Source organism: Eriocheir sinensis, chromosome 37 (genome assembly GCF_024679095.1).
Source record: "Eriocheir sinensis breed Jianghai 21 chromosome 37, ASM2467909v1, whole genome shotgun sequence".
Taxonomy (NCBI): Eukaryota; Metazoa; Arthropoda; class Malacostraca; order Decapoda; family Varunidae; genus Eriocheir; species Eriocheir sinensis.
Genome location: NC_066545.1, coordinates 17,501 through 45,000, shown reverse-complemented (window position 1 = coordinate 45,000; position 27,500 = coordinate 17,501). Strand labels below are relative to the sequence as shown.

General features: G+C 41.4%; 1 protein-coding gene across 1 annotated transcript in view; it reads left to right on the top strand.

Moving 5' to 3' along the window:
• Positions 1-651: 651 nt before the first annotated feature.
• LOC127008431 (monocarboxylate transporter 12-like) overlaps positions 652-27,500 on the top strand; it is a gene marked incomplete at its 3' end in the record, with an annotated part of 43,110 nt that continues 16,261 nt past the window's right edge. Inside the window, exons 1-5 of the mRNA XM_050880581.1 lie at positions 652-1,027; positions 5,495-5,663; positions 14,668-14,832; positions 15,687-15,828; positions 16,980-17,120. Of these exons, the coding sequence (XP_050736538.1) occupies positions 652-1,027; positions 5,495-5,663; positions 14,668-14,832; positions 15,687-15,828; positions 16,980-17,120 (993 nt within the window). The remainder of the gene's footprint in view (positions 1,028-5,494; positions 5,664-14,667; positions 14,833-15,686; positions 15,829-16,979; positions 17,121-27,500) is intronic.

Sequence of the window (27,500 nt, the reverse complement as noted above, 5' to 3'; positions counted from 1 at the left end):
ATATATATATATATATATATATATATATATATATATATATATATATATATATATATATATATCAGTGCTAGGCACTTGCGGTACTTTTGCGGTACTGCGGTATTACACACTAAACCGGTACCGCAGTACCGCAGAGGATTGCTGAAAGTACCGGAGTACTGGTACTGCGTTCAAATTTCCTGCGGTACTTTTCGCGGTACCAGCAAACACTTTAAGGGGCGCGTTTGAGCCAAAAAATAAGAAATATCCCCCTAAAATTCGTTTTTCTGTTTTTCGCATTTCTACTTTGGTCTATGTTCATGGATAACTGTTTTAAAATAGCGGTACGTTGCCTGTTTCCAATGGAAATTAGTCATTATCTGACACTATCTCAGGCCTGAAGTGGCGCGCGACCGCGCGACCGCGCTCTAGAACAAAGGTGTTATGTGTTTTAACGTTATTTATATGATTTTTAGGCAGTTTTTCGATATATGTAGCTGCAAAGCAGCTGACTGACGAAGTTATTGACAAGCTCTCATCATACTACACAAAGGTTGTCAGAGACAAGAATGAGACTGTTGGTAGCATGAGGTCAGCGATTATGGCCAGCTATTATCACCACACTGCCACCAAAAATAAATAACATCGGCTGTGCCCCAAGAGTCAATCCTCATGGTGCTGGGTGCAGAGAAGCCTGGAAAAGGGGAGAGACCAGCACCACACACTGACAAGAGGATTTACTTGTCCCACATATCATATGACAACCTCAGCCTCATCAGGACGGTGTACCGTGACCTCACAAGACCAGAGCTGCTGGAGAAGTGCCTGAAGGGGAGGACACAGAACATAAATGAGAGCCTACACGGAAAGATCTGGAGGAAGGCTTCAAAAGACAAATTCTGTGGCCTACATAGGACTGTCTTTGTGTCCCAGGTCACAATCCTGGAGCATATCTTTGGGCACAGTGAAGCCAACCTCCTGACCTCGCTTGGGTTCAAGAGGTCCTCCAACTTCATAGATTCTCTTGAGCGGAAGGAAAAGAGGACAAGCAGAACCAAGAACGAGAAGAGGAAGAAGAAAAAGACAAGAAAACAAGCCAGTAAGGCAGCAGAAAAAACATTATAAGCCTGGAGGCTTCTGAGTAAAAACCTATTTACAATGAGTGGGGTGGTGCCCCATGATACCCACACCATCGAGTGTATAATATCCTTTGAAAAGGAGGGGACCAGTTACCATAACTCATAAATATCAGTAGAATAAAAAATACATTGCAGAAATAACATATCAAACATATTATGGTAACGAAATGTAAGAACGATGATTTCTCGAAATGTAAGTTATTGGCAATTTTGGTTAAAATTCTGATAGCCTATAAAAGACATTTCCAATTGGATAAGTTCATTCAATAGGATAATGGTAAGACTATATTTCCATCAAGACAAAACACTTCTAAGCGCCATAGAATATTTTTTTTCATATATTTTACACCGAAACAGCGATATGTGTTTGGTTACGTAATAAATAAAAAAAATATTATTAAATATATGGAAAAAAAACATTGCCAACACATATTGGCCAAATGTTAGCACTGAGGTTACTTTACATTGTTCAATGAACAAAAAGGATGAAAACCCATATATAAAAAAGTTATTTGGAACTCAAATTCAGTCAAAAAATTTCCCCCCCCCCCAAAAAAAAGTTTTTCGTCAATCAGGCTCAAACTTTGCAAGATATGTTATATTATAGTCTACTTTATTGTGTAAAATTTACAGCCAAAAATATGCAACTTCATATGCTTTCTAAGACTACGCGCCCCTTAAAGAAAAATAGTGATGATAATAATTAATGAATAAATAAATATGTAAATAAAAATAAACAGTAACGCTGTTTGAGGGGGCCGGGGGGGGGGGGTACCTGACCCAGCAGACAGACAGACAGACAGACAGTCGGATATACGCACAGACACCGTGGGAAAGAGGGGAGGCACTTTCACTGAAAAGGATAGGTACCTATTGTTAATTAAAAGGATGTGATTTCTCATCGGAAGGATGTTGGAACCAGGATTTTTTCACCTATGCTTTTCTAGGAGGAACCATATTTTTTTTTTTTTAATTATTTACTTTTGTGCAGTCTTCTCAATTGTAATTACTTGTATTAAAATGTTTTTTTTTTTTTTTTTTTTTTTATATAGGTGTTTTTGGTAATTGGTGTCGCAGAGCTATTTTTTTCTCTTTTTAAGTCTGCTTTAGAAATCAGGTACCGCAGTACCGCGGAACGCACCAGGGGGGTCGGGAAAAGTATCGGAGTACCGCGGAACGCAGTGGGTATGCTGAGGTACCGCGGTACCGCGTAACGCAACCCCAAACTTTTGGTACCGCGCCCACCACTGATATACATACATTTCTCGAAGAAAATAATCAAGACAAACAGCCCTTAACCCAAGATAGGAAGACCTGTGCCATATGGCGTCATGACTTCAGTGATTTAAAGTTTCGCTGGCTATGGTATCCACAATAAAGGCTCATTGATATCTTTTGTGGGCTCCCTACGCAGTGCAGCGCCTGGGTTTGTTGTAATAACAGGTGGATTTGTAAATCCGCGCGCTAACCCGTGACGTCATCGATTAGTTGGTAGTTATTAGCGCGCGAGCTTTGTGAATTTCGATGTTCTCAAAACTACACACTAAGGGCCCAAAATTACGCACTTAGCCTTTGTGGATTCCGCCCCTGGGTTGCAAATCAGACTGTGTGGTCGTATATACCTTTAACTTCATAGTTTAGTTGGAGTTTTTTGTTCAATTTAATATTTCTATGTCTCAGGGCCAGAATAAGTCAGTGCTTTATTTTCTCTCAATGTTTTTTTTCAATTAATTAAGGAATTGCATTTATTTTAGTTTAGTTATATTCATTTATAGTCCTAAGGTTTCCAGACATCTTATATTTGTACCTCAGTAACATTTAGTGCGAGTAGATCATGTTTGCATAATATATTTTATTATTTTCCTGCAGTGATGCCAAATGGATTCAGGTCTTCCTTTAATGTTTTGAAAAAGTACGTCTTCCTATCTAAGGTTAAAAAGCATAGCTTTATGGGCAAGAAATTAGAAAAAAACGAAAAAATAAGCTTAGATTACAAACAGTAGCCAAAAACGGCTGTACAATAAACCAATATAACGGAGAGAGAAGACAAAGAAAACATCTTTTGTAGATTAGTTAAACCTTTGAAAATATACATTGGAAAATATAATAATCGTGATGATAATGGTGATGACAACAACAATAATAATAAAAATAATAATAATAATAATAATAATAATAATAATAATAATAATAATAATAATAATAATAATAATAATAATAAAAATGAAAAAAATAATAATAACAATATTAATAGTAATAATAATAGTAGTAGTAATAATAATAATAATAAATATAATAGTAATAATAATAATAATAATAATAATAATAATAATAATAATAATAATAATAATAATAATAATAGTAATAATAGTAATAATAATATATTAGTAATAGTAATAATAATAATAATGCCAATGATGCTGATAATGATAAAGTTGAATACATTGGAAAACTATAATAATTGTTAGTAATTATGATAATAATGAGAACAACAACAGTAATAATGGTAATGATAATGAATACTAAAAACAGTAAATATACACACACACACACACACACACACACACACACACACACACACACACACACACACACAATAATAATAATAATAATAATAATAATAATAATAATTATTATTATTATTATTATTATTATTATTATTATTATTGGTAATAATAACAACAGTCGTAACATAATGTAATAAGTATAAATGTATAGAGTTGCATGTAGCATATGACTTAGTACAAGGATAACAAGTGCTTCTTTAATTTTTCTTTGAACAATCGTAGGTTCGCTGAGAGTGTGATTTGTCTCGAGACATCATTCCATGTTTGGGTTCATTAATACATTAGTGAGTGTCTGAACAAGGTTAATATATGACTAGGAATACGCAATGAGCTTTGGTTACGAGTTGGATAACTATGCAGAAGCTGATTATTGTAGTTATTTAATTTTATTTGTACGTGTAGGATGCAATATTTAATTTTGATAGATTAGTAAGGTTCAGAATATTTAGTGCTTTAACTAATGGGGAGGTGTGCTCGCAATATTCACTATCGGTCATTATTCTGATAGATTTCTTGTGCAGTACGTTAAGATTATATAGATGACATTGATAAGTATTGGACCAAATGGGGTTACAGTTGTTTAGATGTGGGTAAAAATGGGTATTGTATAAAAATTTATGGACATCATTTGGGGCGAATTGTTTTGCTTTAAGAAGGACTGGAATAGTTTTTGATAGTTTTAAACATAGATTGGATAGATGGTATTTGAAGCTTAAGTTGTTATCAAACATTATACCAAGGAATTTTATTTTGTCTACCTGGATGATACAATAGTTTAAAATAGCTAAATTTGGTAATGGGAGGTAAATGGTAATAGTGTTCGTAAACAGCATGTAATAAGTCTTGGCAGTGTTTACCGTTAGTCGGTTAGCTAAGCACCAATTTGAAAATTTCAGAAGATCAGCGTTTGCTCTATTGATTATTTCTGTTGGTTGATCTCCAATCATATAAAAAGTTGAGTCGTCCGCAAATAGTATAGTGTTTAGGAAGTCGGATATGTTACAGATGTCGTCAATATATAGAAGGAACAGTGTGGGACCCAATATACTACCTTGTAATACTCCTATGTTTATTGGCTTGGTAGAGGAAGATTTATTGTTAAAAACTGTGAACTGTGTTTTATTACTAAAGTAGGAGCTGAACCAATCATAGATACATCCCCAGATACCATAGTAGTACATTTTATCCAGGAGAATATCAGATTGAACTGTGTCAGAAGCTTTACTGAAGTCGATATAAATGGATATGATGGATTTATTTTCACTGAGTGCTCTATAAAGGTCTCTCTCTGTTACTTTCTGTAACTCCCACGCGGCCCCTTCACCCAACCCCTATTTTTTCCCACATTTCTGTGACTCATGTTTTTTTCATTTGTTCTGTCTCCAGAGTCTGTGTTCTTTCTCTCTTCTTTCTGTTTTTTTCTTAACACTTGATTCTTCCTGTGTTTTTAATTTCCTTTTTCCTCCACAGTTTCTGCACATAACTTTGTTTTTTCATATCTTAGGTTGCCTCTTTTATTCCCTTGCGTCTTATCTTTAGAATGGTTTTCGTCGCCTACACTACTACTTTCCTATCCCTCTTCTTTCGTCACCTAAATAGCCCCACACACTCTGCTCCCTGCCATATTTTCTTTGTTTAATCCCTTAGAAAAACTGCTAAACGAACAGATATATATTAAATTAAAAGCGAATATAGATGTAGAATTAACAGGTCTGGTAAAGGAATCCACCCCTCGCTCTCTTATCCTCTCTTAAACTGATTCCTTGCTCTCTTACCTACATCTGATAGCTTTATTTCCCCCTTTCACAGGCTGGGTGGGGTCAAGCAGCCTGGCAGTGTCGAGGGTCACCGCCCCCCTCGTGGTTGCATTGTGTCGTCGCAAGAGCACCAGACTCACGGCTGTCATCGGGGGTCTCGTCATGGCCCTCGCCGTCCTCTTCGCCTCCTTCGCCCTACACCTACACCAGGTATTTCTCAGGTGAGTCGATTACATAACAAGTGCAGGGGCGGTAAAGGGTGGTGTGTGTGTGTGTGTGTGTGTGTGTGTGTGTGTGTGTGTGTGTGTGTGTGTGTGTGTCTTTTTATCTTTATATATATATATATATATATATATATATATATATATATATATATATATATATATACTCTCACACACACACACACACACACACACACACACACACACACACACACACACACACACACACACACACACACACACACACACACACACACACACACACACACACACACACACCATGTGTCAGTCAAAGCCTCAAAAACTCAATATCTCCACCTATCAACACGACACAATCTTCCAAACACCTATCCCCTATTCTTCGACAACACTCAGCTGTCACCGTGTTCAACACTAAACATGCTCGGTCTATCCTTAACTCAACATCTCAACTGGAAACTTCACATCTCCTCTCTCGCTAAATCAGCTTCCTCGAGGTTGGGCGTTCTGTATCGTCTCCGCCAGTTCTTCTCCCCCGCGCAGTTGCTATCCATATACAGGGGCCTTGTCCGCCCTCGTATGGAGTATGCATCTCACGTGTGGGGGGGCTCCACTCACACAGCTCTTCTGGACAGAGTGGAGTCTAAGGCTCTTCGTCACATCAGCTCTCCTCCTCCTACTGATAGTCTTCTACCTCTTAAATTCCGTCGCGATGTTGCCTCTCTATCTTCTATCGATATTTCCACGCTGACTGCTCTTCTGAACTTGCTAACTGCATGCCTCCTCCTCCTCCCGCGGCCCCGCTGCACACAACTTTCTACTCATGCTCATCCCTATACTGTCCAAACCCCTTATGCAAGAGTTAACCAGCATCTTCACTCTCATCCCTCACGCTAGTAAACTCTGGAACAATCTTCCTTCATCTGTATTTCCTCCTGCCTACGACTTGAACTCTTTCAAGAGAAGGGTGTCAGGACACCTCTCCTCCCGAAATTGACCTCTCTTTCGGCCATCTCTTATGATTCTTTTTTAGGAGCAGCGAGTAGCGGTCTTTTTTTTATTATTGTTTTGTGCCCTTGAGCTGCCTCCTTATTGTAAAAATAAAAATACACACACACACACACACACACACACACACACACACACACACACACACACACACACACACACACACACACACACACACACACACACACACACACACACATATCTATCTATATATATATATATATATATATATATATATATATATATATATATATATATAAATATATATATATATATATATATATATATATATATATATATATATATATATATATATATATATATATATATATATATATATATATATATATATCAGGGATGGGGTGAATACAAAAAACTGTGTATTCGAATACGAATACGAATACGAATACACTGAAATACTGATAATTCGAATACAAATACGAATACTTCACGAGAGTATTCGTGAATGCATTCATGAATACTTTTCGTTGAAAATAACTTTTTCATGTAGGTAGCTCGGCAATGAGCCTAATATGGTACTAAAGTTATTCAGTAGTAAAATGACGTCCTGAACTTATAACTGATGCAAGTATTCTGTACATGTTTATCAGACCTAGACAAATTTGTTTTCCAAAATTTTCAAGTATATATCTAAGCTGTACTGTAGGAAACACAACAAAATACCCATATCAAATTATAGTACATGTAATATCCAACTCTAGTACATGTAAAATCCAGGTATTCCAGAGGGAGGGGGGGGGGGGGGCAACAAAATAGGGAATAAATACAACTATGAACGTGTAGTAACATACCCCCTGCCACTGGCAAAAGACAACTGAGGGCCGCCGCCCGCCAGACCCCAACACGGTTTACACGGGCCAACAATCACAACGGCCACGCTAGTGAACCCTGTGTCATACACGTCGGACAAACAGGAACGAAGATTTGTAACTTGGAAGGAACAATAACTATTATTTCTGATGATGGATTAAAGATTATCCGGCATATCATTCGAATAATAGGAATACTTTTCCCAAGTATTCGACTACGAATGCAAATACTTTGATGTCAGATGACAAGTATTCGAATACGAATACGAATACACCATAATACTATTTTCGAATGTATTCGAATACGAATACCGAATACGAATACCCCTATCCCATATAGAAAATTTGTCGGAAAACTAAAAGAAAGCAGGAGACGTTGCGTAGTGTGTGGTTTGATCCCTCGCCACGATGTTAACTCCTTCATTCTCAGTAGAATGCTGGGGATAAACGAACGTGTCAGGGATTTGTGTAGTAGTAAGGGAGTCATGTTTATGGATGTATGGGATCATTTTATTCATGATAGAAGCCTGTTTGCTAACGATGGCCTTCATCTAAATTGTGTGGGCAAGGCGAGGCTAGGCAGAGTTTTAGATGAGGAAATATCGAAAGAGCTAAGACAGGTGCAACAACGAGGTGAGGTAGCTTCCGGCCTAGCCGGGAGGAAACCACACCCTGATAGTGAGGTCAGGCCAGGTCAATATTACCCCGATCTTTAAAAAAGGAGACAAAAAACAAGCCAGCAATTATCGTCCCATCAGCCTTACGTCTGTCCTAATTAAACTATTCGAAAAAATAATCAGGGATAAAATGATCACTTTCCTTGAAACAAATGAATTGATAACTGATAGTCAGCATGGATTTCGTAGTAATCGGTCTAGCCTTGCCAACCTATTAACCTTTTTCAACGATGTTTATATATGTTGGGACGCCCGAAGTATATATGACGTAATTTACCTAGATTTTCAGAAAGCGTTTGATAAAGTTCCTCACGTTAGGCTTATTTCGAAACTGCGTTCCCACGGTATTAACGACCATCTATGTGCGTGGATTTATGACTGGCTCACCGACAGAGAACAACGTGTAGTTCTTAATGGTGAAGCATCGGATTGGCAACCTGTCACCAGTGGCGTTCCCCAAGGTTCGGTCCTGGGGCCAACACTATTCATAATTTACGTGAACGACTTAGAAACTGATATCCTATCAAAAGTAGCCAAATTCGCCGACCACACCAAATTAGGAGGTACGGTAATGAACAGTCAAAGTTGCGAGAACATTCAATCAGATTTAATAAGACTCGCTGACTGGAGCGAAAAATGGCAAATGAGTTTTAACGTAGATAAATGTAAAGTAATGCACATAGGTGATAAAAATCCTACCGTTAAATATCAGATTCAAGGACATGAGCTCAGCGAAGTAAAACAAGAAAAATATCTTGGTGTCATTATCAGTAACACTCTTAAAATGAGTGATCAATGTTCTGCAGCGAGTAAAAAAGCCAATATGATGTTGGGATTAATCTCAAGAGACTTTGATTATAAATCACCCGAACTTATGAAGAGATTATATTTAGCATCTGTAAGACCACACCTAGAATACGCCGTTCAGTTCTGGTCACCGAACTATATCAAAGATCATGTTTTGCTATAAAAGATACAGCGATGAGCAACCAAACAAATTCCAGCTCTCCGAAACTTGCCATATGACGAGCGTTTAAAGCGTTTAGATATGTTTTCCCTAAAAAAGCGAAGGATAAGAGGGGACTTCATTGAAGTGTTCAAAATCCTTAATGGATTCGACAACATTAACCCAGATAGTCTATTTCAGAGAGACACAAACACAAGAACACGCAGCAACGGTATGAAGTTAAAGGGAAATCGATGTAACACATTGGTGCGCAGAAGTTTTTTCAATAACAGAGTCGTCGATCACTGGAATAGACTCCCACCGTCAGTAGTTAGCGCACAGAGTATCAATAGCTTTAAGTCTTCTTTGGATAAGTACTTCAGGAATATAAGATTATACTGACTCTTTTTCGCATGTTTTCGGACAGATTGCAGCAAGACCTCAACCTATATTCATATAATTCTCCCCCACAACCTAGATTGAAAGTAGCGAAAGTCAACAATAGAGTAAAGCAACAGTTAATGTCCGCATGGCAGGTGGAGTGAGGTGTGGGTGCAGTAAGGTGACAGGTTACTGGTGCGTGGGTATTAGTGGGGATTCTGGGGCTGCCCTGTGTAGTCCACTCGTCCTCTTCTAGTCTCCCTGTATTTCTATGTTCTTATGTTTTTATGTAATGAAGTCATTTTCCCCCACAGCTTAGGTTACCAGTAGTGTAAGTTAACGGTAGTAAGTTCCTCTTATTTATCTCTTTACTGTAAAATGGCCCTTTCTTCCTTAAGGGTACATGGTGTTCTCTTCTAACTATTTCCTGCCGGCACGTAGCCGGAGGGAGAGGTGGGTGGGGAGGAGCCTTCATCTTTTCTGTCCTATCCTACCACACGTAGATTACTAGTAGTAGCGGTAGTAAATAGACACCCTCGCCATAGACCGATAGGTCTTCTGGTGTCTGTTCTTCCTATGTATTCCTATATATCACTGATATATATATATATATATATATATATATATATATATATATATATATATATATATATATATATATATATATATATATATATATATATATATATATATATATATATATATATATATATATATATATATATATATATATATATATATATATATATATATATATATATATATATATATATATTGCTAATGATTATTGTCGGTTCCACGAGAGCTGGCGGAGATTTTCTTTCAGGGGTCGACTCGCGGCCTTGGTATCATTGCATGGGTAATGGTACTGCGCGCTCATTGGCCAATTCTTAACTTGTTCTGCTGCGCATAAAATTAATTTTGTTTTCCTACCAAAATCCTTTGTGAGTTGTAAGGTAACAGATTGCACCGATAAAAACTAATGCAATATTTTTTTATTGATAAGTATGTACCTTTTGAATGATTATAAATTAACCTGAAACGACATTCATAACAAAACTAAGTCAAAACTGCACGTAAACAGACAATTTCCAGCGACGGAATCGATTGTTGAGGCTAGACTTTTTTTACTACTTTTCACTACTACAAAGTGCTAGGCTACAGTCTAATTAACTCATTTATTGTAAGATTTGTTGGTATATTTTTAGTCCTGGATTAGTCATAATGTGTAGTGATGCTACGGAATCATAACGGAAAGATTGGGCTAAGGCAAGAACCTTCTCATTTTTTTCATCGTCCTATCATTATTCCTGAAACATGGTTCTAATGTTTATGGGTAATAAACTAATAAATACCCATAAGGAAGAGCGGTTATAAGAATAACTATACCAATAGTGATGATTTTAAGAGGTAACAGAGTGTGAGAGATAATAGGCTATGTCAATGTCATGCAAACTAAATTGCCGCTGCTTAGATCCAGTAAAAAACAGCCAATGAGCGGCGCAGAGACCGTTACTTAAGCAATGATGCCAAGTCCGCGAGTCCACCCCTGAAGGAAAATCTCCGCCAGCTCTCGTGGAACCGACTATATTTGGTCATACGCATAAATCACAGATCACAGCCTTTGTACTCTACTTTTTCGCCTAGTTAAAACTTGAAAGTATAAATTCACACGTTGTACGCCAGAAGGGATTATTATATTTCTATTTATCCAACTTTCCTTAACGAGATAACATCAAATGTCGTGTTATATTGGTATTTGCGCTGGGGATAAGTCACACTCCTAATAATGATGTTGATCATAAAAATGTAAACGAAATAATTATTTTCCAGTGTTCCCGATGGTTGTACGGCTAAATGTGTCAATGTAAAGTTACCCATCACCTCTGAGGGAAAGAATAATAGATCACAAATAACTTAGCTTGGTCACCGATGTGAGAGAAGAGCAAGGGGAATCAGGGACGGGCTTGGTGGTGTGAGGATGAGAGACGGACACTGAGGGTAATGACGATAGTAGGATGGGAGAGGAGACACCAGAGGGAAGAAAGGTGGAGTGCTGATGGCGGTAAAGAAGGGATAATGGTATGGTCGAGAAGATGGTGTGTAAGGGGAAATTGTGTAGGGGAAGGTGAGAAGTTGGATTGGAGAATAAAGGAGGCTGTAATGTGTTGGCGATATTTAAGGAGCTGAAGGTTGTATATAGGGGGGTTAGTGTGAAGGAGGGTGATCAGAAATAATGATAAGGGAAGAGAGAAGGGATAAAATAAGGACAAGGGAGGTACAGGGACGGTATGAAGAGGGGTGATGAGAATGAAGAATAAAAAAGATAAATGAAATGAATGAATAAGAAAATAAATATGAGGAGAAAGAGCGAGTATTGAGAGATGAGGAATGTATAGAGAAGGAATGAGAAGAAAGATGTATTGAAGGGGTCATATTAGGTAGAGATTTAATAGGAAGTGAATAGGTCAGAGGGAAAGGAGGAGGGTAAAGGGGTGAATCAGGTGGAAAGGGGTCATTAGTATGGGGGAAAGAGGGGTTAGTTTAAGGGGTTACTGTGATAAAGGACGGAGGTGGGAGGGGCTGATGGGGTGAGGTAGTGTGGGACCTGTTGTAATTATGATAATAATAATAATAATAATAATAATAATAATAATAATAATAATAATAATAATAATAATAATAATAATAATTAACGGTTTATTTAGGGACATAGGCAGCCAACGGCTGAAAATATGCATTAGAATTAATGATGAAAAATAAAAACTAATAGAACAGTAAAAGAGCATGAACATAAAATGCTTTGCAAAATGTAAGATAAAAGGGAAATCATAAAATACAAGAAAAAAAAAAACATACTTAAAGACAAAACTGGGGAAATTATAGTTAAAAAAAGATAAGTGACGAGTAAAACAAGATAAATAGTAAAACAAACATCAATGGTGGTTAATAAGCCTGACTAGAGTGGGGACGGTGCTGTGCTTATAACGGTCGGTGTGGGTTCTCTTGGGAACTAGCTTGCTGGAGGTGCGTAGGGCTCGCTGTGGTGGTGGTGCGATGGGGGGCAGCAGGTCGCGGTGGCGGGGTTGTTAAACTGTTTGAGACCGAAGTGTGCAAACTTGTGCGGAGAAGGAGAGGGATGTGGATGTGTTAATAGACGCTTTGATGTAATAGAAAGAGGATGAAAAGGGGTGTTGAGGAAGGGATCAAGTGATGAGAGTGTTAACTGATAAGTCTGGCAGCGTAGAGGAAGAAAGATTACCAAGTTCAAAGAGAAATTAAGTGAGCTTGTCTATTTACTTATTCATGCATATGTCCGGTGGCTCACGAATGACAGGTGTGAGGGCCACGGAATTCGTTTTGGTTGAGGGAGTAAATGGGAGATTGGCATTTGGGGTTATTAGGAGTGTTTTGTATACGAGCGTCCATTTTTTTATTATATATATATATATATATATATATATATATATATTTATATATATATATATATATATATATATATATATATATATATATATATTTTTTTTTGCTTTGTTTCTTTATTAACTTTTTATTTCTTATTCGTGTGTTTCATTAGTAGTAGTAGTAGTAGTAGTAGTAGTAGTAGTAGTAGTAGTAGAAGCATATTTATATTATAATCTAAGTTTGTTTCGAATATTAGTATGTGGTTTACGTAATATATGGAGTTGATTTCGACTGTTTTGTTATCATTTGTTTTTGTTTAGTTCCTGTTCATACTGTCCAGTTCATGTGCAAAGTTTAAAATATAACTTAGGTCAATAAACTGTTTGTCAATCTGTCAAACTGGCAGCCAAATGTTTCCCCTTTTTCTCAGTAGTGTTTATTCATTGTCATTTTATCAACGTATTTTATTGTTATTTTCTAACCTATTTTAATTTTTTTACTCGGTTTTTATTATTTTTTATTCATGTTATTGCCTATTCCCTCCCTTTAATCTGACTAATTAATCTCCGCCTTTGCCTGTCTTTCTTATATTCTCTTCATGTTTTCACGTTTGTTGTTGAGGGCAAACTGTTCGTTGTTTACTCTTTTACCGCAACCTCAGTCTTTTTCTCTTAATCATAAAATTAATGTGATTAGACTTAGTTTTTCACAGGACTCTTAAAATTTTAAATAGATTAAACGATGTTCGTGTGTGTGTGTGTGTGTGTGTGTGTGTGTGTGTGTGTGTGTGTGTGTGTGTGTGTGTGTATGTGTGTGTGTGTGTGTGTAATAATAATAATAATAATAATAATAATAATAATAATAATAATAATAATAATAATAATAATAATAATTTTATTTCGGAAATTGCAGCCGTTAGTCTGAAAATGTACATCTATAAAAAAAAGTACAGTATGAAAGGGGGGTGAGGGATGGAAATTTACATTAACGGAGGGAAAATTGTGATGATGCTTGAGTGGTGAGGAGGTGGAGTGCTGTGTGGTAGAGCGATGAGGCGGGAAGATAATCCTCTTCTTTGTGTGTGTGTGTGTGTGTGTGTGTGTGTGTGTGTGTGTGTGTGTGTGTGTGTGTGTGTGTGTGTTTCGGAATTATTATACTCTGATTATATTTTTACCAGTTAAGGTTTATCCATATTTCATAATAACATCTTTTTCTTCTTTTCCATTCCATGCTTGCCTCGTACCTTCTTGTTCCTTCCTGCCTCTCGTCTTCCCCTTCTTTCCCCTCCCTCACTACCCTCCCCAATTCTTCCCCCAAACTCGCTCCACCCCCCACCAAAACACCTTTCCTTTTCACCAACCATACGATTTTCCCGAACCCTCACACACACCTGTCCCCCACCCCCCTTTCTGCACATTCCTTACGCTGTTCTTTCCCCTTCCTGCCCCACCCTGCGTCATTCTGCCCCACTCTGCCCCACAATCTTCACCACCTCACTGCCACTCCACCCTGCCTCACCCTGTCGTACCCTGCCAAACGCCCAACGCTACCTGTTCCCTCTATCCCCTAAACCTGCGTCAATTCTTCACCTCACCCTTCCCCACCCTCCCTCACTTTGCTCTGCTCCACGCCCTCCACCACTCTTTCCCTTCATCCTCACCCTGCCCCAATCCACCCTCCCTCACTCTGCCCTGCTCCACACCCTCCACCACTCTCCCTTCGTTCTCTCCCTGCCCCAACCCACTCCCACTCAACCTGCCTCACGACCCCATCTTCAGCTATGGCCTGGTGCTGGGTGTGGGCGTGGGCATGACGCGCGAGGCCGCCAACCTCATGCTAGGCCAGTACTTCAGGCGGCGGAGGGAGTTCGTCGAGATCATCGCCCAGTCCGGCTGCGGTATCGGCGTCACCCTCTTCTCCGTTTTCTTTAAGGAGGCGATAAGGTGAGTGGGTAACTGTCAAGGCGTCTAGAGATACTTAGAGGTGCGAGCTGTTAGCAAAGTTAGAGGCTGAATGGTGGCAACTCCTTTCACTGGAATTACTAGTAGAAAACATACAAGTACGAGCGAATGAGCTTGTAGGCAGCCTCTAGATTAACACTGAGCATCGTTTATCCGAATTATTAGACATGGACAGTTGTGTAAAGATATAATCAAATATTTACCATGTTATAATTTTTATTAAAGCAATTTTCCGAGTAGATTTTCGCCAACATTTACCAAATGTTCATGATTAAAGAGAGTCAGCAGAAAAAAAAACTCTGAAATGTCTGCACTACTTAAAATGCATTTCAAAAGTAGTAATATGAAAAAAGTGATCTGCAGTCATACACATATGAGCTACAACAAAATATAATTAGTATCAGAGCAAAATCATTATTTACTTTAGGCAGTGACATTTCCTGACAGGAAGCGTTATCAAATAATGTTAAACAAAGAATATGGGACCTAAAATATATTTTTAAATTTGATGCATATTAAGACACATATCCGATAAATATTTCTACATCATGTTAAGGCACAACACATTTCCTGTGTTTTTGAAGAATATGATTTAGCAAGTAATACGCAAAAGGTTCAAGATTTCATGCTAAAATTATTTCTGTTAAGAATGAGTACATGAGAGAATTCCTTGATGGAACTATAAAATGGAAAACTCATACATACCCAATGCACTCATAAATACCAATACCTCCTCCCCATCCCATTCCCTTCATTTTTACTTCTTCAAATAACACTGTATCCACTCACTCTCACGCCTTCACCCCACCCCACATCTAACCCACACCCCTTCACAGGTCAGTTGGGTGGCGGCTGGGGCTGCAGGCCGTGACTGGGGTCGTCTTCTCCAGCTTCTTCCTGGGGATCTTCTATAGGTCAGCCTCCCTTTACCACCCCCAGCGGCGCGCCATACTGCACCTCAAGAACCAAAAGAGGAAGGTAGGGGAGGAGACGGAAAAGGGTGGAGCAGGAGAAAGGCGATTGGGTGGGAAGGACATAATAGATAATAAGATAAGAGAAAATATAAGAAGGGGAGGAAGTAGAAAACACACACACACACACACACACACACACACACACACACACACACACACACACACACATAATGTGTGTGAGGTCCTGGCAGTACCCAGAGATCTACGATGATGAGCACTTGCTCATGTCGGGAAGGTACCTGCTGGAGAAAGCGAGTCCAACTCATGACCAGGCCGTGGTGAATTACACACACACACACACACACACACACACGCACACACATTAAAGACACTGAGAAACAGACAGACAGACAAACAGGAAATAAACCACCGTTAGAAGGGAAAAAATATAAATCATAATTTATTTTATAGATGGGTGTCATTTAAATGTAAAGAAATGTGTAAAATTTTGCTGTATTGGAGATGAATAGCTAGGTATGGAGATAGATAACTTTTCGGTATATTGATCGTCTGGTTGATATATATTTAAATAGCTTTATAAATAGTCCGACTATTTTATTTCAACATATTCTCACCTCATCCTCCGTCATCTTCCTCAACCTTCTTCCCCTTCCTCACTCCCACTCTTCCTTCCCTCCCACCCGGATCATCTTCAATATTCCTCCTTCTCTCACTCTCTCTCTCTCTCTCTTCTCTCTCTCTCTACTTTGCTTATATTTCTCTCTCTCTCTCTCTCTCTCTCTCTCTCAACTAAACTCTATTCGTCTTTAATTCTTGCCCTTTTCGTTCCTCCTTCTCTTCCCTTCCACTCTGACCTCATCCTTATCTTTCCCCTCCTTTCTCTCCCCAAATTTTCTCTCCTACCCTCATCTCGCTCCATCCTTACCCGCCCCACTCATTTCCGTTCACCACTTCCATCTCTACTTTCTCTTTTCTTCTCCACTCCCATTTTCTCTTTTCTCTCCCTTCTTTCTCATCCCATGCCTTTCGCTGCCCCATTTCTCTATTATGCTTCCATTACTCCTTTCCATCTACATTCAACACTCATCATCTTTCTTTCCCTCCATCTTTTCGTGAATACTCCTTGCGTGTTACCCCTACATCCCTCATGTTATCCTCTCCCTCCTAATACCCACTCCCTCCCATCCCCCACAGCAAGTGAAGGACAAGTATAAAGTGGACTCCGAGAAGCCTCCATATTTTGACCTGACTTGCCTCAAGCTCAGATCGGTACAAGTCCTCATCACCACCGCCGCCGTGGCCTCCGTCGGCCTTTACACACCTCTCTTCTACCTCGTGAGTTCACCTTGTTACCTCTTATTACACGTTTGCTACGCCTGCATGTATGTTAAAGCGCCTGGGCAAACTTTGTTACGCTTTGTATTCTTGCATTTACATTACATGATACGCCTTGATGCAACTTTGAGAACATTAATGTTTTTTAACATCTGAAGACACCGCGACACACCTAAAATACATTGATATACCTGGGCACCTGCTCACACCTTAACACCTGTTTGAGTGTACCGGAAAATGTATGCCACTGAGTGGCGGGAATCGAAGCTGGGCTTTCAAAATGAAGGCGGGGCAGCATACCAATTAAGTTACTGACGAGCCAAGAGGCAACTCCTGCGACACTTAACCTAGCGCCCCAGCCCACACTGCGGGCACAAAGGAAAGGTGGATCTCGAAAGGCCCATATAAGGTCAAGATGGGAGCATATTCTACAGCTGAGCGTGGCGGCGGTGCCCATCTCCATCTAGTTGGCACTTTGAGCCTGTGGTGGGAGAGAACCCGTAACCCGACGTTGGGCCAGTGGAACATTCGGGTTACCGTAGGTTGCCTTCCTTAGGTTTCCCCAGGCACCCATTTATCGACCATTCCGAAAGGAAGGATGAACGGCCAGGTGGGCTGCACTTGAGACTACCTAGGCCAGGAATCGAACTAAGGCCCCGCAGATTTGTAGTGGACACTAACCACTGTACTACGGAAGAGCATATAGTGTCTGTATACATCAGGGGATCTCAGTGTTGTAAATATCCAGATTTTTTAGTGTGTTATTGTAGTCTATCTAAAGTTTTGGTGTAGTTTGCTTCTCGGCTTCTCATCTTTCGTCTTCATATTTATCTATCTCTAGTTCATAACGCGCGCACACTACATTTGTTTCCCCCCCTCTCTCTCTCTCTCTCTCTCTCTCTCCCCAAAACAATGCTTTTACTGTATAAGTTCTTGTTGTAGGGCCGCTTTCACAGTCACTTTGTTTGTTCGATCGTTACCAATAGCGGCGATCGCCGCTATAGTATTTTCGCCGCTATAGTATTTTCGCCGCTATAGTATTTTCGCCGCTATAGTATTTCCACATAAAACTGGCCGATGGGGTAGTGGTGGCTGCGGGGTTAGCCTAGCACCGCACCCTACCACTCACTCTCAACACCTCTCGCTTCCTCTGCAGCCGCCACTACCCCATAGGCCAGTTTCACGTGGAAAACTATAACGTCGATCGGCGCCATTGGTAACGATCAAAACAAACAAAACGACTGTGAAAGCGGCCCGTAGTCGTCTCTCTCCTCCTTCCTTATTTTTTCATTGTACGAGTATTTATTTTTTTCCTTCCCTCATCCGTTCATTTCCTCTTCCCTTGCCTATTCTCTCCATCCTACCTACTTTACTTCCTTTCTCTTTCTCTTATACGGTTCCTTCATTCAGCCGTTCTCTGTTTGAGAAATTATCTGTCCCTGCCCATGTGTATAACAATCAGTCTTATCCATGCTCTAGATTGGATTGGGTGGGGCTTCCAACCCCTACCTGTAAAATTCCACTATCGCCAAATAATAAACCAAATAAAAGGGGCCAGGTTGATGGTCCGGTCATAACAATGACCTAGTTTAGCTGGTGAACATGACCACACCGCGAGTTTTATCAATGCCTTTGCTTCTCTTATCGGAAGCAACGTTGCAAGATTGTCGTACTCTGCCTTTTATGTTTGCCTATTTCTGACCTAAAAACTGCTTTCATCACCCAAATACCTGCCTTCATATATGGTTATCGTTTAAATGATTAATTATTGGTGCTTTTTGGCAACAGTTATGGCCTTATGGGCCACAGACGCGGTGATCGGAATAGCTCATCTTGAGAGACTGAAAGACTTGGCGTTTGAGCGTGAGTATTCAGTGACAGACTCACAATGTTAAATGTGGTCATCATCTTGTAGATTTGTGATATACCTTTAAACGTGAAACTCTTCAAGCTGCAGAGGAGTGTATTGAACAACATCCGTAATAGAGGAGAGGTGTTGCCTCGGAGGAGACGCAGGAGAGTATTGAGAAGAATCGCACCACCAGGATTTTTGAGAATCGGGACCAATATGAGACCTGTCACGTAGGATTAAATATCTCCTGAGGAGAGACAAGGAATGTCAGAAATTTCACTGATGACGTTGTGGACCATTTCAACGCAATGAGCTCTGACCTGCCTACCGAGCCATAAAGAAGTTCCGCTCTAAACCTCCCTCTTAGGTTAGCGTTATCCGAACAACAGATGATTGCCTAGTGTCAGACATGGATGGGCAGAGGGCTCATTGGGCTGAGTACTTTCAACAGTTGTACACGCAGTACCTCGAGCATCTATACATTGCTAGCGAGCAGCTCCCAATTACTGGATTACAAATAGAGAATACTAATCCTCCCATTGACGAAAGACCACCCTAACGAGGGCAGAGATAAGCTCCATCAAGGTTGAGGGGTGAAAAAGGCAGTTGATAGTTGTTACCTCAGTGTAGAGCTGCTCAAAGCTAGGGGTGCATGAGGTAAAGACTGCTGTATGTCAATCTGGTACTATTCCTCTCGACTGAGGGGGCTGCTAGTCCCTATCAGGTGAAATACTGGAACTTCAGGATAGCAATAACTAACGAGATATTACCGTGAGCTCATCATGTCCGGCAAGGAGCTTGATTATTGCTCATGCAAATTCGCAGGCAGCTGCTTTTTGAAGAAAGCATCACTGAAGCACGTCAACAGTACTATCACAACCTCAGAGCTTGCAGAACATACCCATGACTTGATACCCTAATCAATCAATCAATCAGAACACTCATCCACCAAAGTAAGCGTGACTATGAGAAACTCATGGCACGCAAAGCAAAATATAACCCGGAAAAGTTTTCTCAGATAAGAAATTAAAAGAAGGTTAAAAGCAATATCAGTCCCCTGATAGATGAAAACGGCGTGCCAACACAGGGCAGTAGATATATGGTCTACATTCTGAACAAAAATTTATCGTCTGTGTTCCTGGTCAAGAGCCCTACCTCACCGAAGGGAATTATATCCATGAAAACTGGTACAATTGACAAACAAGGTGTGCAAAGGAACCAAGATAGGCTTGCCACAAACAAGCCAAACGGACGCGACAACTTATCACCGAGGCTGCTAAATGAACTCAAGGAGCAAATACTTAAGCCGCTTACCCCAAAGACTGGAAACAAAGGAACGTACGGTATACTCCGCATAAGTCGGACCAATTGGGGGGAAGGCCAATCCGAGTTATCCAAAAATCCGAGTTACCCGAGGGATTTTTTCTCACATTTTGCACGCCTGACCACTAACAGTTGAAATGGTCTGTGTTACGTAAATATGTACTACATACATGGCGCGCGCACACACATACATACGCGGCGTACACACACACACACACACACACACACACACACACACACACACACACACACATGATAGGTAAATACGTACGTAGTATAAACACACACACACACACACACACACACACAATAAGGGCTACAGAGCGAGCGAAAGCTGAGGGAGACACTGCCGCGTGCTTGCTAAGTCAGCTGTGTAAACACTGATCTTGGCGCCGGCAGTGCCGCGGCACATGTGCCCATTTCGCGTCTATAATGGCTCGGACAACCCCTCAAATGACTCGGACGATGTAAAGGCGGACGCACACTATACGATGCGGCCGAAAAGTGGGCGGAGCTAGAGGCCATGAGGCAGTGTGTGTGTGGGTGTAATTTGCGCGGGGAGGCCTCACGACACGGTCCGATGGCCTTCTGCGCGGGTGCGCGGTGCGCCGCCTCACAGTGTGTGCCACCTTGCGGCGGGGCCTTGAGGCGTGAATTATCAGAGTGACGCTGACAGCCGTGGTGTACACATTATCTATGCTCCACGATGTCTGACGTCTGGATAGATAAAGACTTTTGGATCAGTTTTATTGATCTGTACAAGGGCCATCCATGTTTGTGGAACATAAAACATAAAAACACTGCGCCTGCAGCCAGGAACACGTCGCTGAGCGGCTCCATGTTGTTTTCGTCGCTGCGGCGGTAGGGCTCAGAGTGACGGCGGCTGCCCGGCATTCCGTGAGGCCGCCTCATAGTGTGAATGCTCATCCGGCCGACGATGCTCCTGCCCACTTTCCGCCGCCGGACAGGCCGCATCGTATAGTGTGTGTCAGCCTAAAGAGCTATCAGGGGTATTTTAGCCAGTATATAAGCCGAGAGGCTTAAAATTACTCAATCAAAGGGCATAAAATGCCTACCGGTGCACTCGGGATAGAACGTAAAAAAAAAAAAAAAAAAAAAAAAAAAAGGATCCTGAAAATGTCCGACTTATCCGATATCCGGCTTATTCGGGTCCGACTTCTGCGGGCTTTACTGTAATTCCGATCTTCTTAAAGGGAGACAAGAGCGTGGCTTTAAACTACAGGCCCATAAACTTGGGGTCAGTTATGGGTAAGATCCTCGAGATCATTAGACACATTTTCAAGTTATTAGGTGATACCAATATCATTCCCGATACAGGAAAAAGCGTCCTGTTTAACCAATTCTAATATTAGACTTATACATACAAAGTATATTCGAAAATGGAGACAATCAAATCCCCATTGACGTTATATATTTACACTTTCAGAAAGTTTTTGACAAGGTACCACATGAACGACTCCTTAAGACATTACCTCAACGGGATTAGGAAAAATATGAATGAGGATAAGAGATTGGCTTACTGAGCAAATTGTACTCAACGGACAGGCCTCTGAGTGGCTCCCCGTTACAAATGGAGTGTCACTAGGGTCTGTGCTGCAATCCATACTCTTTCTTGGAAGAAATATCCTTTCTAAATCTAGTCAGTGGTCTGGAAAGTGCCAAATGCCCTTCAACCTGAACAAATGTAAATTCATGCACTTGGGGTCCACAAATAGTAACCATACATGTAACATGCGTGAGGAGCTACTATATATACACGTTGTAAAGGAGGAAACAGAGCCCGGGGACTATCAACAATGACTTGAAACTTACGAAGCACTTTAAATCCGCCTGCAAAAGGGCTAATATTATGTTCGGTCTCATGGAAGGAGCTTTTTTTTTTTTTACATCTTCGCCTGTGGCGCCGGTAGGCTTGGTTTTTTTTTGGAGGGGTCTGATGTATGGCCCACCCCGTTGTGGCGCAGGCCAGTGTTTATAGTGGCGCCATCTTGCATTGGCTCATGATGCCCTCCCGGAGCTCATCTTTAATCCTAGACTCTAGAGTCCGGGTTTATAGGTAGACTTCTGGACAGCACCCACTGGACAGCCGCCACTCGGCGGCGGCTGAAAAATCCCAGCTTGGTGGCACCGGACGGGGATTGAACTCTCGTCGTCCTGAACGCGGCGCCATCACGCTGTCGACTCAGCCACCGCCGGGAGTTACGTTCTTGTATAACTCACGGGTGATACCTCACCAGAAATAATGTAATTCAGTTCTGGTCCCTTAATTACAATGACATTAAACTGCTTGAAGAATTACAGCGACGCGCTACGAAAATAACACGATATTGAAGACTCAGCGACTCAGCAACTCGACCTCTTTACATTGAAAAAGAGACGATAGCTTTGGAATTTGATACACGTCTTCAAATAATCGAACTAGTTCTGTATCGTCAATCACTCGTAGCTTTTTGGGCTCCAGTTAACTCGAAAACAAGAAGCAGTGGTCAGACAATTCAAGCAGAGCGATAAAGTACAGACATCAAATTAAGTAAAGTTGAGAGCATACGCTATAGCTGCGCGTTGCGGCGGTTCACATCTCTGTCCCTTTGGCCCTTTAAGTTTCGAATCCAGGTCCGCTGACTCTAACCACTGTACCAAGGAGGCGCTTGTACAAATAACCGGCAGGAGTTATTTCTCGATTAGAGTCAAAGGAACAGCATTCCTGCAAAAGTAGTTAGTACAAAAACGATCAACTCCTTTAACCCTTTCTATACCGGATGTTTGTTTTGTGATACGGGCGTGCCACATCTTGATGCGCCCACAAGGCACCGGGTGCCAACTCGCGCTGGCAAATAACCCAAAACTGATCCTTATGAGCCCTCAGTACCAACATAATCTTACTGTGACACGGGGGTGTCACGTGGGGTTCACCCGGTGCCTCGTTAGCGCATCAAGCGGTGACACGCACGTGTCACAAAACAAACATCCGGTAAAGAATGGGTTAAGAATCGCATTGATCGTTTTGTCACTTTGCTGCATCAGGGGTGAACTGACTGTACCCGCGCGTACATACAAAAATGCCTTAATCTTTTCTGCAGGCTACTCAAGTGGCTTACGAGAAGCCTCATAATGAGCCAACTTGCTTTCTGCAGCCTATTTATCCATGTTTCCGTGTTTCTTCATCTTCCTTCTCCTCTTTCTCCTCCTCCTCCTCCTCCTCCTCCTTCTCCTACTCCTTCCTTCAACCAGCGCCCAGATTTGTTTTGGGAGGACGGACTCCACCTGAACTAGGTTGGTTCGGCGCGGCTTGGTAGGCTCCTGAACGAGGCAGTTGAAAGCTTCTCGAAAAGCTATTAAAAAAACTGCAGGCGAGGGCAAGGCAAAGGCAACCCTTGATCAACCGAACCGTACCGTCGATGCGGCTTTTTTTTTTTTTTTTTTTACATTGCGGCCTATTGCGCCGGTAGGCTTCTTCCCGGTGGATCCTGATGGTCGGTCCAAGGCTTCTTTCCTGTGGGTCCTGATGGTCGGCCCAGCCCGTTCTGGCGCAGGCGAGTGTTTATAGTTGCGCCATCTTGCATTGGCTCATGCTGCCCTCCCAGAGCTCATCTTTGATCCTAGAATCTAGAGTCCGGGTTGATAGGTGGTCTTCTGGACAGCATGTGGGTAGTTTTAAGCCACTCGGCGGCGGCTGAAAAATCCCAGCTTGGTGGCACCGGGCGGGGATTGAACTCGCGTCCTCCTGAACACGGAGCCGTTACTCTGACGACTCAGCCACCGCCTCCCCAAGAAACTATGTAACCAACGACGCCTCCGACAAGCTAACTCATACAACACGACGCGGCCAAACCAGGAGTCACATTTCCATTTTGTACACAAATGCACGCAATCTATTACCCAAAAAGGACGAAATTAGGGCGTATATTGCAACTGAGAAACCAGATATGGTAGCCATCACAGAGACTTGGGCCAACTCTGCACATCTAGTATCTGAACTGTCATTTCCCGGGTACGAAAGCTTCCAAAAAAATCGAATGCACAAGAAAGGAGGAGGAGTAATTTGCTACGTAAAAAGTACGTTCCCTGCTATAAAAATAGACAAACAGGACACAAAGAATTACGACTCCGTCCATGTGGAAATAACTGCGAATAATAAGAAACTAACACTTGCGACCGTATACAGGCCTCCAAAACAACAGGCAGCAGACGACACTGCCCTGTACGAAGAGCTTCACTCTTAACACAAAGTAAAGAAGCAATAAAAATTGGGGACTTTAATTGCGCTAACATTGACTGGGGACAATTGACTGGAGATCAAGAGGGCAACAGGCTTGTATAAATGGTGGAGGATTCGTTCCTCACTCAAGTTGTAACTCAACCAACAAGAGAAAACAATCTGCTGGATCTGGTATTAGTAAGCGACCCCGACCTCATTCGCGACTGTGAAGTTGGTGAAAAAGTAATGGTTGCGATCACCACTTAATCCGTTTCAATGTCAACATAAGTCACAAACTCGTAGACAATCCGTCAGTGATACCAGACTACAAAAAAACAGATTTCAACCTAGCCCGTGAGCTGCTTCCCATTGCGACCTGGGACCAACTTCACCTAACCGACAATACAATCGACAACGTGCGGAAGAACTTCAAAGATAAGCTTTTGGGAGTAGAAAAAGCTACAGTGCCTACGAAACCCAGGCGAGTAAATGGTGTCGTATATCCACCATGGATGAGCAGAGAAATAAAAAAGGCGATAACTTAAAAAAAAGGAATTATAACCTAATGAAAGAGAATGACACAGCCGAAGCCCGTACACAGTACCAAAACAGCCTCAGAGCTTGTCGCACCCTTATTCGGAGTAGTAAACGCAACTACGAAAAACAAATAGCGCGTGACATCAAGACAAACTAAAAAAAGATCTTCACATGCATCAGATCGAAAAAGAATGTAAAATCCAATATTGGTCAACTGACAGACGAGACTGGATCTGTAACTCAGGACAGTAAACAGATGGCCAGAATCCTCAACAGTAGCTTCGCATCCGTATTTACAGTCGAGGACATCGAAACCATGCCCGAGATCTCTGACCCGCCGAGGGAAATCACGCCCCTGAAAATTGACTCAATATGCGACCAAGAAGTGAAAAAGTATTTGGATAAACTCGACACGAACAAGTCAACAGGACCTGACGGTTTGTCCCCGCGGTTATTAAAAGAGCTTAAACAACATATACTTCAGCCACTCACTAATATATTCAACCAGTCTGTTCAATTGAACAAGGTCCAGGAAGACTGGAAGATGGCAAACGTAACACCGATTTTCAAAAAAGGAGACAAAAGCGTTGCATTAAACTACAGGCCCATAAGTTTGACATCAGTGGCAGGAAAAATACTCGAAAAGACTATTAAGACAAACTTGTTAAGTTTCTAGAAGACAATAATGTAATCTCCGACACCCAGCATGGGTTCAGAAACAAGCGCTCCTGTCTAACGAATTTATTAGACTTCTTCCAAGGTATTTAATTATAAGAACTGGGATGCAGACATCCCCAGTGATGTTATATACCTGGACTTTCAGAAAGCCTTCGACAAGGTACCGCACAAGCGACTCGCGTGGATAAGAGATTGGCTCACCAACAGAAAACAACGAGTACTACTCAACGGACAGCCTTCCGATTCGCTTCCAGTCACTAGTGGAGTGCCTCAAGGGTCAGTGCTGGGATCCATTCTCTTCATCATATATATGAACCACCTCGAATCAGGACAGAAATCCACAATATCGAAATTTGCTGATGACACCAAGGTGGGGGGAAAGACCCTCACAAAAACCGACTGCGAAATCATTCAGAAAGACCTCAATCACATTATCGAATGGTCGGAAAAATGGCAAATGTCCTTTGATGTTGACAAATGCAAAGTCATGCTTACTGGGTCCAGAAATAGTGACCACAAATACAGCAGTGACCTGAAAAGCGAATCACTGTAAAAAAGTATACAACAAAGCCAACACTATGCTCGGGTTCATAGCGAGGAACTTCGAGTGTAAAACGCCAGACGTGATCCTATCCTTGTATAATTCCATGGTAAGACCGCACCTCGAGTATGCAGTACAGTTCTGGTCTCCTAATTACAAAAAATGACATTGATTTACTGGAAAGGATTCAACGACGCGCCACGAAGATGATACCAACCTTAAGGGCTCACCTGTACGAGGAACGACTCAAGCGACTCAATCGCTTTACATTGGAGAAAAGACGCCTACGAGGGGATATGATTCAAGTCTTCAAGTATCTGAAAAAAATCAATAACGTCGATTACTCCAAATTCTTTGAACTGCAAACCAACCTATGAACTAGAAATAACGGTTTACCCATTCAGTCTAGTCGATGTAACACAGACATTGGAAGGAGTTTCTTTTCAAACCGAGTCATCCGTCACTGGAACAATCTTCCTTCAGAAGTAGTAAATGCGAATACTATCAACTCCTTCAAATATAGAATCGACCGTCACTTCGCTGCGTCGGGAGTAAACTGAATATTGAGCTGCTTTCATCTACTCCTCAATATCGAGGTGCTTTCATCTGCTCCTCAATGTGGAGGTGCTTTCATCTGCTCCCCAGGCCCCAAGTGGCTGTCGAGCAGATTAAATCACCAAAAGGGGCAACCTCGTAATGAGCCAATAGGCTTTCTGTTGCCTGCATTTCCATGTTTCCATGTTTTCATGTTTCCTCCTCCTCCTCCTCCTCCTCCTCCTTTCCTCACTCTTCTTATCTCCACCTCAATTGAAAACACCACCATTATCCCTCTTCCGTATTTTCACTTTTCTCTTCTTCCCTTTTCCCTTTTCTTCCTTCTCATTCCTTCATCCCCTCTGCTGTCCTTCCTCCTCATTTCATCCATCTCTCCACCTCTTCTCACTTCATTCTCCTATCTCACCTCATCTCGTATAGGACTCTTTTGCCTCTCCATGTAACCTCTTTCATTTCCTAAACCTCTGCCTCCATCCACCCCTGCGTCTTCCTCCTCCTACCATTCCACCTCCACAGTGCTTCACTACCTCATCTCCCATCTAAGCGCCTCATCCTTTCCTCCCTCTCTCCTCCCTATCCTCCCTCCTTCCATTCTTCACCCCCCCCCCCCCCTTCTCCAACTGTCTTCACTTTCCTCAAGCTTCACCTAACCTGGAAATCCTTAATTAGCCACCA